Consider the following 12,771-nt stretch of genomic DNA (forward strand, 5'->3'; position numbering starts at 1 on the left):
TCCAAATAGCTTCCTTAAATGATAAAGATAAGGATTTTCTTGAGTTGAAGAGTAGTTGGATGAAACAATTTGATAAAGAACTGGGCACAGTGGAGACTAAGGACATCCTTAGTCTGCTTATCACGCAAAAGGAGGGTGGGGAGCAGTTTAAAAGGAACTTCATTGTATTTGTTGTTTCTAATTTTCTTATGGGTATAAAGGGGACCCTTGCAAGTCTTCGAGTCCTGAAATGTCTTAAGGATGTTTCATCTGTTCAAACGTTAAACTGGAGTGGGTTTACCAGAAAACAGTTTATTGAAAGTGTTGACTCGTGGAGAAGTTCGAAGAATGATTGGTTTGGAGGTCCCATCATGGTTTTTGTCTTTTGTTATTTAGATAGAGTGTGCTACAAGTTTTTCTCAGTTCCTCGTGTCTTCCCCACCCTAGCTAATTGGACAAAAGTCAAAATTTCAGAGAGGCTTAAGAATGAGATGCAAGATGGGTTTGGAACAGGAGCTGTTCTTCCTCGGATTGTCAAGGGTGTAGTTAAGGAAATAAGTTTCATTGTTCCATCAGCAGTGCCTGAGTATTCTAATCAACAAAAACAGAAGTCTGGTGATGAACTGAAGGCTTCCTCAAAGGCGGGTCAGACTGATAGTAAGCAGATAAATGCTATCAAGGTTCGCGAGAACCGCAACTATTCTTGCAGATTCTTATGCAATGTTCACAAATTCTTTGGAAGCAGCCAAAGTTGTTCACCCTGACTCTAAACTTTTACAACATCTAGCTTTAATGGATGAAGCTTTTGGTGCATGCTGTCCTTCATCACAACCAACAGATGACACTGAAAAAGATAAAGAAAAGGAAGCAGTTTCTAATTCAGATGAACATGACAGTCATAAATCTAATCCATGGTCTAAGCTAAATGGTAAGTCATTTGAATCTGAAGATGAGTTGTGGGCAGCTGTTGTAAAATTAGAAACTGCCTTGGGAAAACGACCGGTTAATGTTCAAAGTAATGTTAACAAGAAAGGGAAATCTCATATCGGTTTCTGCCAGTCACAAGAGGAGTTGTGTGAACTGTTGAATATTGATAAAATAGCTAAAGCTTCAACTTCGTTCCGTCGATCACCAAGGTTTACACACCAGTCCCCTTCATGTAAACTTCTAAGTTCAGAACCACAACAAGTTGTTGAGAAAAAGTTACACGAGGATGGTTTACACATTGCATTTAACATATAGAGAGTAATGTTCTGAAGAAATCAAAATCAGTTAACCTTTTCGATTCCAAGACTCCAGCTCCAGACTTGCCAAAGTCAACTTCTCCTATCCTTCTGGACTCTTAGTCACAAAAGGACTTGTTTGAACCGCTGAATTTTGAGAAAAGAGCAGAAGCTTCAACCTCAATCCGTCGATCACCAAGGTTTACACACCACTCCCCATCAGCTTTTACACCACCTTCATTCAAACTACTAAGCTTAATCGAAGAAGATGTTGTTAAAAATATGTGTGATGGTTTACACGTTGGAGATGAAAACGTTGTAAAGAAAGCAAAATCTGCTAACCTTGTGGATTCCATCATGGTGCGTCCGAAGAAAGCGTAACTGTTCCATCCGAAAAATTGTCTAAGTCAACTTCTCCTATTCTTGTGGAATCTGAGTCACAAAAGGAGGAGTCTGAACCGTTGAATGTTGGGAAAACAGCACAAGCGGAAACCTCATTTCGTCGATCGCCAAGGCTTATACACGATTTCCCACCAGTGTTTACTCCTCCTGTGTGTCCATCACCTGATCCCTTGACCCCACCTGAATTCCCACTAGTTATTAGCTCAGAATCACAAGAAGATGTTTTGCAAAAGATCGTTGATGATGCTTTAAATATAAATGTAAATGTGGAGCCACTTGAAGTTGTACCACTTTTTTCTTTGCCCCCAGATGAACCAACAAGGGCTAAGAGGGTTAGAGTTCAGACAGGAGCTTTTCGATCTCCTTTTATTCAAAGAAGTATCAGACTTGACGGCAAGGTGAATAAAAATGAGAGAGAAGCACTGGACTATGTATTTTCAGAATTTTCTGATGACAGGTTTGTACGGTACTTCAAATTTCTTGCTAGATACATTCCAAACAATTCTTCAATTCATATTTATAGTTAGGTAGATACAGTCATTACTTTTCTTAATTTATTTTCTCATTTCATTTTGACTGAACCATTATGTATGCAGTGAGATCCTATTCAAAATAGGTCATACATTTCAGTTACTCGAGCAAATTTGAAGATGCTAGTATCAGGTGATATAGTTCCTAAACAAGTGATACATGCCTGGTGTTGCGTTTTGAATAAATGTGAAATAATTAGAGCACATACTTCACCTTCTAGGTTGTATCTCCCACTGTCTAGTGAAGTAAGTTCTCAAATTGATGACAATTTTACGGGGGCATCTTTGGTAAGTATTTACATTTGCTAACCTTCTCGTATGGTTTTTCGATATAGACATTTTTAAGAACAAATATTATACAATTGCAGATCTTTGTACCTATAGTTTCTGAGAAGCCATTTGCAATGTGTTTCAACTTCCTAACAAAGAAGTTGGAAATCTTGCATTTGATAAGGCCAGAGATGGTAAATTTTGCACCAAGTATTGAGCCTACGGTATGCGCATTTCAGCCTACTTGTTTTGTTGATGCTATCATACGATATTAATATTATTTGCATTTTTGAGAAATGTTTGAATTTATATGTCATATGCAGAAAGACTTTGTTATTAAATGCTTGCTCAAGAAAATGCCGTCTATAGTAGCTGTCCGTGACATGAAGCCAGAGGAGATTATTCCGAGGTCAAATCTTGGTAATGGAAGTGATTCAGGAATTTACCTCATGCGGTTGTTGGAGAAATACAAAGGAGAAAGAAGGACTTGTGTGTTGGTACTCCCAAGATGTAAGCTGCTTTACAATATTTTTCCCTATTTATTTACTTGTATGTATATGAGTAGTATAAATCAATGTTCCTGTTCCTTGTTTGTAGAACAACCAAGTTAAGGTTTTTGGTACAAGGGCATGCTATGAGTTGTTGTCTTTTGCTGGTAATCAAGACTCCCAAAATCTAAGAAAGAATCCCAGAGGTGCCACCAAGGATATCCGTCAATGTTAGTTGTTAGACACAGAAATATTGGCTCGGGTAATCAATGCCCGCAAGGATGACAAGTAATTTCTAAACTTTTATTATATATTTGTTTGATTTTTGTTTTAGAAGTTGTGCTAATTGTATTGGCTTGTAGGTATTTGGATGAGATTATCGTGGCCCCTTTGAATGGATGAATGTCGCTTAAAAGCAATGAAAAGTTTGCAAAATCGTCAATGGATAAGGGATACGGTTAGTATATAAACATTTTTCATTTAATTGACCAGATAGGTGATCAAAATTTTGTAACACTATTTACATTTGTAGGTGATTGACATGTTTGGTGTGATGTGTACATATAATCGACGGATATTCTCGTACTTGCCTTCAATCGTGAGGGTATGTATCTAAGTAGTACATTTTGAATTTACTTTTTACTTTTCCCTTATTTACTTCATTTTTGTGAGGAATAATATGTCATCTCAACTATGTTCCAAAAGAAAAAACAGATGTCATATATTTGTTAGTATAGTTTATTAACTTATTTTTTTAATTTGTCAGTATGCTAAGCCACAATTAAAGGTTAACGAGGTAAACTTTGTTTGGTGCCCTCATCTTAAGATGCACTACACGCCAAAAGATGGAGCAACTATTGAGAAGGTAAATTTACTAATGTCCAAACTGTGATAATATATGCATAAAATACTAATTACCATGCATATCCTAGTTACTTACCTATGTAAATCATTTTGCTTTTATGTAGGTTTTTTTCACAATCGGCAAAGATGGTAACCATTGGTTAGCTTGTGTGTCTGATCTCAAGGAGGAGAAGAACTACATTTTGGACTCTCTCAAGAAATATAGGAAAAATGATAAGAAAGTCATGGAGGAATATAATACTTATGTGGAGGATATTGTATGGTCGCCATTTTTTATTTTAATTCAGTCTAGAAGTCATAATCTAAGATATTCATACAAGTATTTTTGTTGATTGTTTATTGTTCACAGATAGTCAATGTTGCAAATCGATACCCAAGACCAATGGTTACAAGCGCGTCAAGGCCATCGTTTGTTTCCTATCAAGTCAAGGATGTACCTCGGCAAGCAAACACGTTAGTTTGTTCTATATTTTTGTGTTATTTTTTGCTTAATGTTAATTATTTTAATATCATTTTCAACATCATATGTTGCTTGAATAGTTTTGATCATGCGGAGTATATTTCATGAAGTTTCGGAAGGTGCAATGTTCAATACAGATTTGTGGACGGACAAGAAACATTACAAAGTGAGTTTAATGGACTTGATAATTCATATATGTTTTATCTTAAATTTTCTGCCATTTTATCTTAAATTTCTGTCATTTCTGTCCCATGTTTTAAGAGATTCGACCAGCTTTACATTACCCGTTGTAGACGGATGTAATGATACCCTAAATGCACCCATGCTAAACCGTTCGTGGGAAATGCACCTGTCTTTAAGAAAAGCACATTAGCGTTAATACACTCGGGGAAGAATTATGGGAACAACTTGAATATCCCTACTCTAGTCAACGTTAATCACTAACAATGAAGACTGCTTGGACCTGTTGGAGGATAAGTACTTCTTTCGGGCTGCCATTTTATCTTAAATTTCTGCATTTTTTTGTTTTGCGGGACTTGATTGCTTATCGACGACAAATTATGTTGCGGTGATAAAATGGGAGAAAAACACTTCTCGGGTATCCTTTTTTTCGTATTTTTATATGTTTGATTTGTCATCTTAGGAGTCGTTCGGGTTGATACAGCTTTTTTAATTGCTAGATACACTCCTTCAAAGTTGCTACATATACTTTTTTAAATTGCTAGATACACTTTTTAAACTAAAAAAAAAGTCAAAAACTTGAACAAGGGGTAGTTTAGTCATACTAGGTGCAGTAGCAGAATTAGGATTTGTAGTCAATATTTTTTCATTGTTCAGGGAGATGATCTCCCATGATAGTCTCTCGTTCCGCGTTATGTTGCTTGTAAGTTATAAGTCTTAATTCCGTTAGTCTACTGAAAGACGTATCACGTTAGAATTATTGTGTCGAATGTCAGTAATTAATTTAATGGTCAAATCGAAAGGAAGAAACAGAGGGAAGGAAAAGAATAAAACTTCAAGCATTAGGTGATGAGAAAAAGAGGGAAGAGTGTGAACCTTACGGTTTTCTGAGATGCCTACTGTCAGCCAGCAATTGGGATTACGTTTTTTGAGTTGTAATCTTTATAAATTAAATATGAAGTTCCGTTAGTCTCTTTGAAAGACGTATCACTTTTTCAAAGTTGGCTACATTACGTTTTTGAACCGCTAGATACACTCGTTAAGATGGCTACATACACTATAGTCTGTCACTACATACACCTTACACATCCATATGTTGCTTTAAAATAATTCAACCTCATGTCATTCTTTTTTTAATCTCCAGGCGATTTTTCACAATGGTTGATGATGAAGATTATTGGATCATTTTTTTTAATCAAGCCTCATTTCAAAGGATTTGCATCGATTCACATTTTTATTTTTCTTGCAAGAGTGGTTTGTACTTTGAAGAGGTTGATTAAGTCGGGGTGACTTTGTCTAGTATTTCACATTTTTTAGTTTCCTTGTGCTGTTTGTAACGTTTCAAAGGAAATAACTTTGAACATCTCTGGGCAATTAGATACAGTTGTTTGGACTGCTAGCTACACTTGTTCGAACTGCTAGATACACTCCTTCAGTATTTTTAGAAAAGGATGTTCGATACAAACGCCATCTTTGTAGGAGAATTCAGAACTTTTTGTCCATTTTTTCATCTAAGAATATGAAAAATTTAAGACTAAATTTATATAAAAGAGATGATGTGTTTTCCTAGTTTATATAAACAAGTATACAATGACGCATTGTGATCATACACTTTTCCAGACTGGTAGTTACACTCCACGAGTCCATAATAAAGAAAAAATATAACGGCAGCCTAAAAAAACAAATAAGTGATTTGGTTAGAGTAATTTGATGTTCAAGAGTTCATTGAAATGATGTTGCATCTTAAATTTTGGCTTTTTCAATTTTTCGGAATCCTATTTTTTTTAACTGCTAGTTTCACTTTTTCAGTTGGCTACATACACTTTGTTTGACTCCTAGTTACACTCTTTCCGCAGCTACATACACTCTAGTAAGCCCACCTCCCTATTTGAATACAATGTATACACTAACCCCCTCTATACTCCGTCAATCCATAGTCAAGTATAAAAACAAAAAAAAAAAAAAGCGAAAAACGTAAATAAAAAAAAAAAGTTGGAAGTTTATACAAAACCAGTCTTTACATAAACTACATAAACCAAAAACCCACTGAAATCGGTTTTTAAGTGAGTACATAACATTACAAAACATAACAGACTTTTTGAGTGACATCTACAAATGACACATAAACCAAAAACCCACTGAATTCAGTTTCAAGGGAGTCGACTCGGGCAATTTCTACTATCATGGTTACTCATTTCACCGCAAGCACGGCATTTTCTCAGAGGCTTTGCATTTTCCAAGACTGCCTTTTCCTTGTTTGATGTTATCCTCTTTCCCGATCCCTTATTCTTGCACTTCTCTGGTGGTAAAACAGTAACTTCAGTTGGAATTTTTGACCCAAGAAGCATCTCCATCTCAGCTTTCTTATCTTTTGACTTTCCCGACTTAATTGAAATAATCAACTTTTCATTGAAACTCCAGAGCAATTGAAATAGCGCATTAGAATGTTCCTCACTATCCTCAACAAGTGAGACTGCATTAAATACCTCCGACCATAATTCACTTATATTGTTCTGGCGACTTTCGATTGACACACAATCAGCTAGTACAGTTTTTCCAACAACAGTAGAAAGAGGGTGGGAGGTTGCAGATTTGCTCCATCTCAGTGCTAAATACTCTTTAGGTATATGATCAAATCCCCTATCTTTCAACACCCATAAAATGTGCCTACAGAGTATCCCAATTCTTTCAAACATCTTACAAGAACAAGAGAACTTATTATCACTTAAATCAACTTTGTATTCCTTGTTTTTCTCACGATCAATTATTGAAATCTTATCATTCGCACCACTTGCATTTGGTGATGGTAAATGGCCAAAAGTATAACATGCTGCTTGGACTTCTAGTTGGAAAATATAAAATATAACGATTGTGTAAAACTCAGAAGCTTGCTTTTCTAAAAGGAGAGGGGTTGTCAATTTTGGATAACAGTTCTTATCATCAGCCATTACCTTAGAATATTCCATCTCTGAGCATCCATTGCTGTTTGGAAACGCATCCAAAACTCGACAAGTGTGACATGTGGGTTGGTGAAGTTTCCAAAGAAGCTATTTTCAGACTCTGACCTTGATGTTGTGCGCAAAATCCCACCCAAATATGTGTCTCTAATGTAAGCATGAATCCAAAGAGCACGGTGCTTAAACGTTTTCTTCAACCACTTGTTATCACAAAGCTCATATGAGGAAATTATCGAATTCCATTTTGATTCAAAATCTTCTGGAGTGATTTCTACATCCCAAACAACTGAGTTAATTTCCTTCAAAAAAGTCGTGTCTTGGGAAATCGATGGACCAACCTTGTCAGGCAACTTCTTCATTATATGCCACATACACAGTCGGTGGCGTGTTTTGTCACCAAACACACCCTTAACAGCTTTTTTGATGCCTCTACATTGATCAGTTATTATAGTAATAGGATAGCGATTACCCATAGCCATTACAAAATTTTGAAACAACCACGAAAATGATTCTGCATTTTCGTTTCGTATCAAACCCGCTGCAAAAGTAACGCAACCCTTATGGTTATCAACACTCGTGAAAGGGACAAACACCATTTTATATTGGTTGAATTTATAAGTGGCATCAACAGAAACAACATCACCAAAAAGGGCATAATTTTTAATTGATATTGGATCTGCCTAGAAAAGCTTAGTTATTCTGCTTTGATCGTCCACATCAAAGTCAAAATAGAAAGATGGAGACATAGCCTTTTTCTGCATGAAGTTCTCTATTAACATCTGGGCATCATATTCTTTGATGTATTTCTTAACATCCCTTGAAATTTTTTTGAAATCTTGTAAAGAAGCACCCACATTTTTGTATCCCTTCACATACTGTTTGAACATCCTAAATGTTTGCACAGGACCATGGTTTACATGAGCATTATCCATTATTTTTTTGTGAACCAAGTTTAAATCCCTACATGGTTTCAAATGTATCATAGTTGTTGGCGTATTCATAGCATGTGAGTGAACCTCAACAAAATCATAAATCTCGTATTCACCCGTTTGAATTCTTCTAAAACTAACCTTAGCCTGACAACCAATTCGCGTAAGGGTCCTCTTCCTTTTTGTACCCTTGTGATTACTTTTGCCTTGTTTATTACACACGCACCACTTGTGTGTAACTATCCCGTCAACTAATTTTGTTGAGTCTAACCTAGTAAGGAACCCATAAACCTTGGCATATTCCTCATAAAAATGTATGCCTTCTTCCAAAGTTGCAAATTTCATCCACAATGCTGGTTTTAATTCTGCTGAGCATCTTGGCAATCCCACTATTTGATTATCGAAATCAACTTATGGGGTGGCTACAACAACAACAAAAAAACAAAAGGAAATGATTTTAATTTTATCTGTTACCACCTACACAAGCTTCTTAGACAATACATTAGTTAATTAGAAGCTACAATTTAATACCTGGTATATTAGTGACAAGTAATTGATTTTCTTTTGAATTACTTGAAGACGCTTGCACATTAGTAACTTCTACAATGTCTGCACAGAAAATCAATATTTGAGTTAATGAAAAGAACTGAATTCTGGAATCAAACATAATCCCAAAATCCTAGGTAGTGGAACACGTAATTTAATTTGTCAAGTTACATACAATCGTCTACGTAGTTATATACACTCATTTGTGAAGCTATATACACTTTGCTAGCTTTTGTTTATTTCACTATTTTCATCCCATTCCCTCTATGGTATCTAAGGGTAGCTAGATACAGTTTTAAGTGCTTCTACAAACACACCTTCAGGTGGCTGTATATACTTTTTAGACCATAATTGATAGTCGTTGCTTACAAACAGAAACCCAGGATCCTGAAATCAACTACGACAGTTTATCCAAACAGAATCTCAAAATCCAAAAAGGGCCTTAATATCTAAGTCCATCAAAGTAATACTCCCTGCAAATTTACAATCATACATTTTTTAATATTGACAGAAACACATCCTCAACTACCTAGATACACACAACTTTTGAAAGCAACTTATTTTGGGTCACAATTAGCAGCAATAATAAAATAATGTATCACGATACTTCCCTCCTTCAAATTATATGTAAACAACAAGATTTGAAGACACATTCATACATCTACATACATACACATCTTTAACTTTCTGGATACAAAGAACATGCAACAGTAGTTACCTATAACTTCTGCCATTACCGAATCTTCTTCTTCAATTATTACCATCTGAAATAAAAAATCGTTCTTGTTAGATTATTACCAAAATCAGATGGTTCTATCAACAAAGAAACTCTAATTTTTCGATCACAATAATTTTAATCAAGTAATGAACCAACAAATCTAGAATCAAAACGACAAAATACCATCTTAAACAAAAAAACTAATCAAGTTCAATTTTTAAGCAAACCCTAAGTTTTTAAATTGGATTTGTTTCAAAATCTGAACTAAAACTTACCTTGAATTTGTATTCCGAGGTGCAATAATGGAGTTTGATTGATGCGCAACAATGGTGTCGGAAAGAGAAACGAAGAAATCAAGATGATAATTTGTTATCGCATTAATGGTGTCCGAAAGAGGAACGAAGAACTGATGAGAATTTCGTCTGTTTTATAGGGGGGTCAGTTCGTACGGTTCGTACCGAACTTTAGTTCGTACCTGACCCCGACCCTATATATATATATATATATAGAATTAGGATCTATTGAGTCTAGCGTTTTAGGTGAGTCTGTCCTACCAATCTAAGCCGTCAGATCTGAATCCATCAATGGCTGAGATTTGATGCGCGTCATTAAGGGCAGGTTTGTAATTTTCTAATGGGCTTAAAGCTCTTACTTTTTTTCTCTTCTCTCAGTCGTCGTTCATTCCTCATTCACATTATTTTAATTTCTCCCCCCTCTCTCTCTCTCTCTCTCTCTCTCTCTCTCTCTCTCTCTCTCTCTCTCTCTCTCTCTCTCTCTCTCTCTCTCTCTCTCTCTCTCCCCCCTATTTATCCCTAACTTGCATCCCTCGTATCAAAAGAATCGAACAATTTCGTCGCTCGAATCAATGGTAGAAATTGAGCATAACTTAATACAGTAATAATTATTCAATTGCTACACTTCTCAATCATCATCATTATTAAGTTTTCTTTCCCTCTCATTCAAGACTGCTCAAACTATGTATTTGTCCGTCAGATTCATTCTCAAATAAAGAATCTTCATTTATTTGAAAGTTTTGGTGTGGACGCGGGCCCACGGGGGCGCTTGGGAAACAGGCGTTTGCATTTGTGGAGTCGCCACCAATTTATTGTGGAAAATTGGAAACCGTTCGAATACCTCGTGCCATGTCAAGACACAAAGTAGTGACATGAACACCAAGAACTTGTTACCCTTAGCATTCTATGTCTAGAATGACTCTCGTGGATGCCAATGAACACGGATGTTCACGGAGATTTGGAGTAAGGGGTGAGGGTACGTATTAGGAAGCTCTTTTGATCGAACACCTAATCCCGCCCGCCTCGATAGCGGCCTCTACTAATGATTAGGGAAATTGTCTATACTCGATATATTGTCGATTTATATGCATGCAATGCAACATCCAACGTTTTAATCCTAACATGTGAGAATTAAACTAAGTCGGTTAACACATAGTTTAACATGCAATTGGGTCGAAGTAGGAATTAGTTTGATTACATGTGAGAGCATATAAACAATACAAGAAATACAATAATAAATACAATAATGAAAATTACAATAATTACATTGGATTTATTGATTTATGTCGAAAATACATTTAAAACGGATGGTTTTAGAAAAGAAGGAATAAATAAATTGACGAATATAAATTAGGCGATAATACGATTAATAGTTAATTAGATACGTAACTAATAAACTAGGTCAAGGCAGAAACGGGAGTTCAGGGACAGAAATAAACCAGGAACAGGCGCAGCAGAGCTGCGTCCCTTGGAAGAGACGCAACAGTTGCTGCGTCCGTTCCTTGGCTCGGTTCTCGCTGTGAAGCCGGAATTACAAATTGTTAATGTTCATTGGTGATTTTAAGGATCGATTATGAATAATTGACTCGGATGAAAGTGATTAGCAGGTTATTTATATGTGATTAAGGTCATAAAAACAATAAAACATGGATGAAATCGATTAGAACGAATTAATACAAGATTAAAAGGATTATTAACAAATTAGCAAACTAAACAAATTAATTAGACTAAACAAGTTATTAATGACGAATTAATGATGGTGAGGATAAACAAAAGGTAAAAAATATATCAATGACGAATTCCAGAGACTCAATATTGATGAATCGAACCTCTAAAACCCGAATTTGATTTTAATGACGAAAACCCGCAAATATGAATTACTTGGAATTTAAGTCGGGATTTAAAAGATGATAAATTATTAATGATGTATTAATGATATGTCAGATTATTATGCTTAAGTTATTATGTCAAAGAAACAACGAACGATTGAAAACAAAAGAAAAACAAACAAATTAACAAAAGACGAAGGAAGAAGAAAGGAAGCAGGAACTGCGGCAGCCTCACGAAGAGGCGCAGCAGGTGCTGCGTCCTTTCTCGACGGTTGTCCTCTGATAATCCATAAAAAGGCTTAAACACGGTTTTAGAAATCGGCTTTAAGAGTACTTTCGACATAAATCTTACAATATGATTACAATAATAAAGAACAATAATTACAAGAAGGATTTACACCCTCAGACTTACATGTTTGATGAAACGAGATGAACTAAGTATACGTTTAGTGATGCTCGACTCGAATGTTGACGAAAGTGCCCTCGTAAGAGGAATTTAAACAGATTGATTAAGTTGATTATGGTGGAGTTGGTCAAATTGGTAGGTCATGCAAAACGAGGCTGGTACTCAGAAAGATCCGAGCTAACGTGGTCGAATATTCAAGCACGTAGACGCCAAAAAGTAAGAACGTGGTCTAGAATGCAAAGGGAGAAGAGAAGGGCGGACACTCGCGTGAGAAATATGTGAGACCGAAGGTCTCTATTTATACTAATCACACGGAGGAAATTAGGGTTTTCGGAGAAACTTTGGAAGTGAATCTCGAAAAGATATGAAAAGATACGAAAAATACGCAGAAAAGGACTTGGGAAGAGGCGCAACAGGCACTGCGTCTCTTGGAAGAGGCGCAGCAGGAACTGCGTCTCTTGGAAGAGGCGCAACACTTGTTGCGTCCTTTCCCAAGTGGTTTCCTCCTGCGGAAGAAAGATTTCCGTGTTTTGGTTATGGAATAACGGATTAATCTTGTTTTCCTTAATATTTTGTGTGAGTATTACGGGGAATTCTTTACCAAAGATTAAAAGATTGCGAAAATATGGAATAGAAATATCTGGAACATTCCAGAACATTCTGACTCGGTTTTAGAAAATGAAGACGGTTTTTGACT

General features: G+C 36.0%; 2 protein-coding genes across 2 annotated transcripts; both read right to left on the reverse strand.

Moving 5' to 3' along the window:
* Window positions 1-6,546: 6,546 nt before the first annotated feature.
* LOC141620287 (uncharacterized) lies at window positions 6,547-7,344 on the reverse strand. The gene has a single exon (XM_074437201.1). It carries the CDS (start codon window positions 7,342-7,344, stop codon window positions 6,547-6,549), a length of 798 nt encoding a protein of 265 aa, XP_074293302.1.
* Window positions 7,344-7,949, reverse strand: LOC141620288 (protein FAR1-RELATED SEQUENCE 5-like). The gene has a single exon (XM_074437202.1). It carries the CDS (start codon window positions 7,947-7,949, stop codon window positions 7,344-7,346), a length of 606 nt encoding a protein of 201 aa, XP_074293303.1.
* Between the last annotated feature and the right edge of the window lie 4,822 nt (window positions 7,950-12,771).

This window comes from Silene latifolia, chromosome X (assembly GCF_048544455.1).
Source record: "Silene latifolia isolate original U9 population chromosome X, ASM4854445v1, whole genome shotgun sequence".
Taxonomy (NCBI): Eukaryota; Viridiplantae; Streptophyta; class Magnoliopsida; order Caryophyllales; family Caryophyllaceae; genus Silene; species Silene latifolia.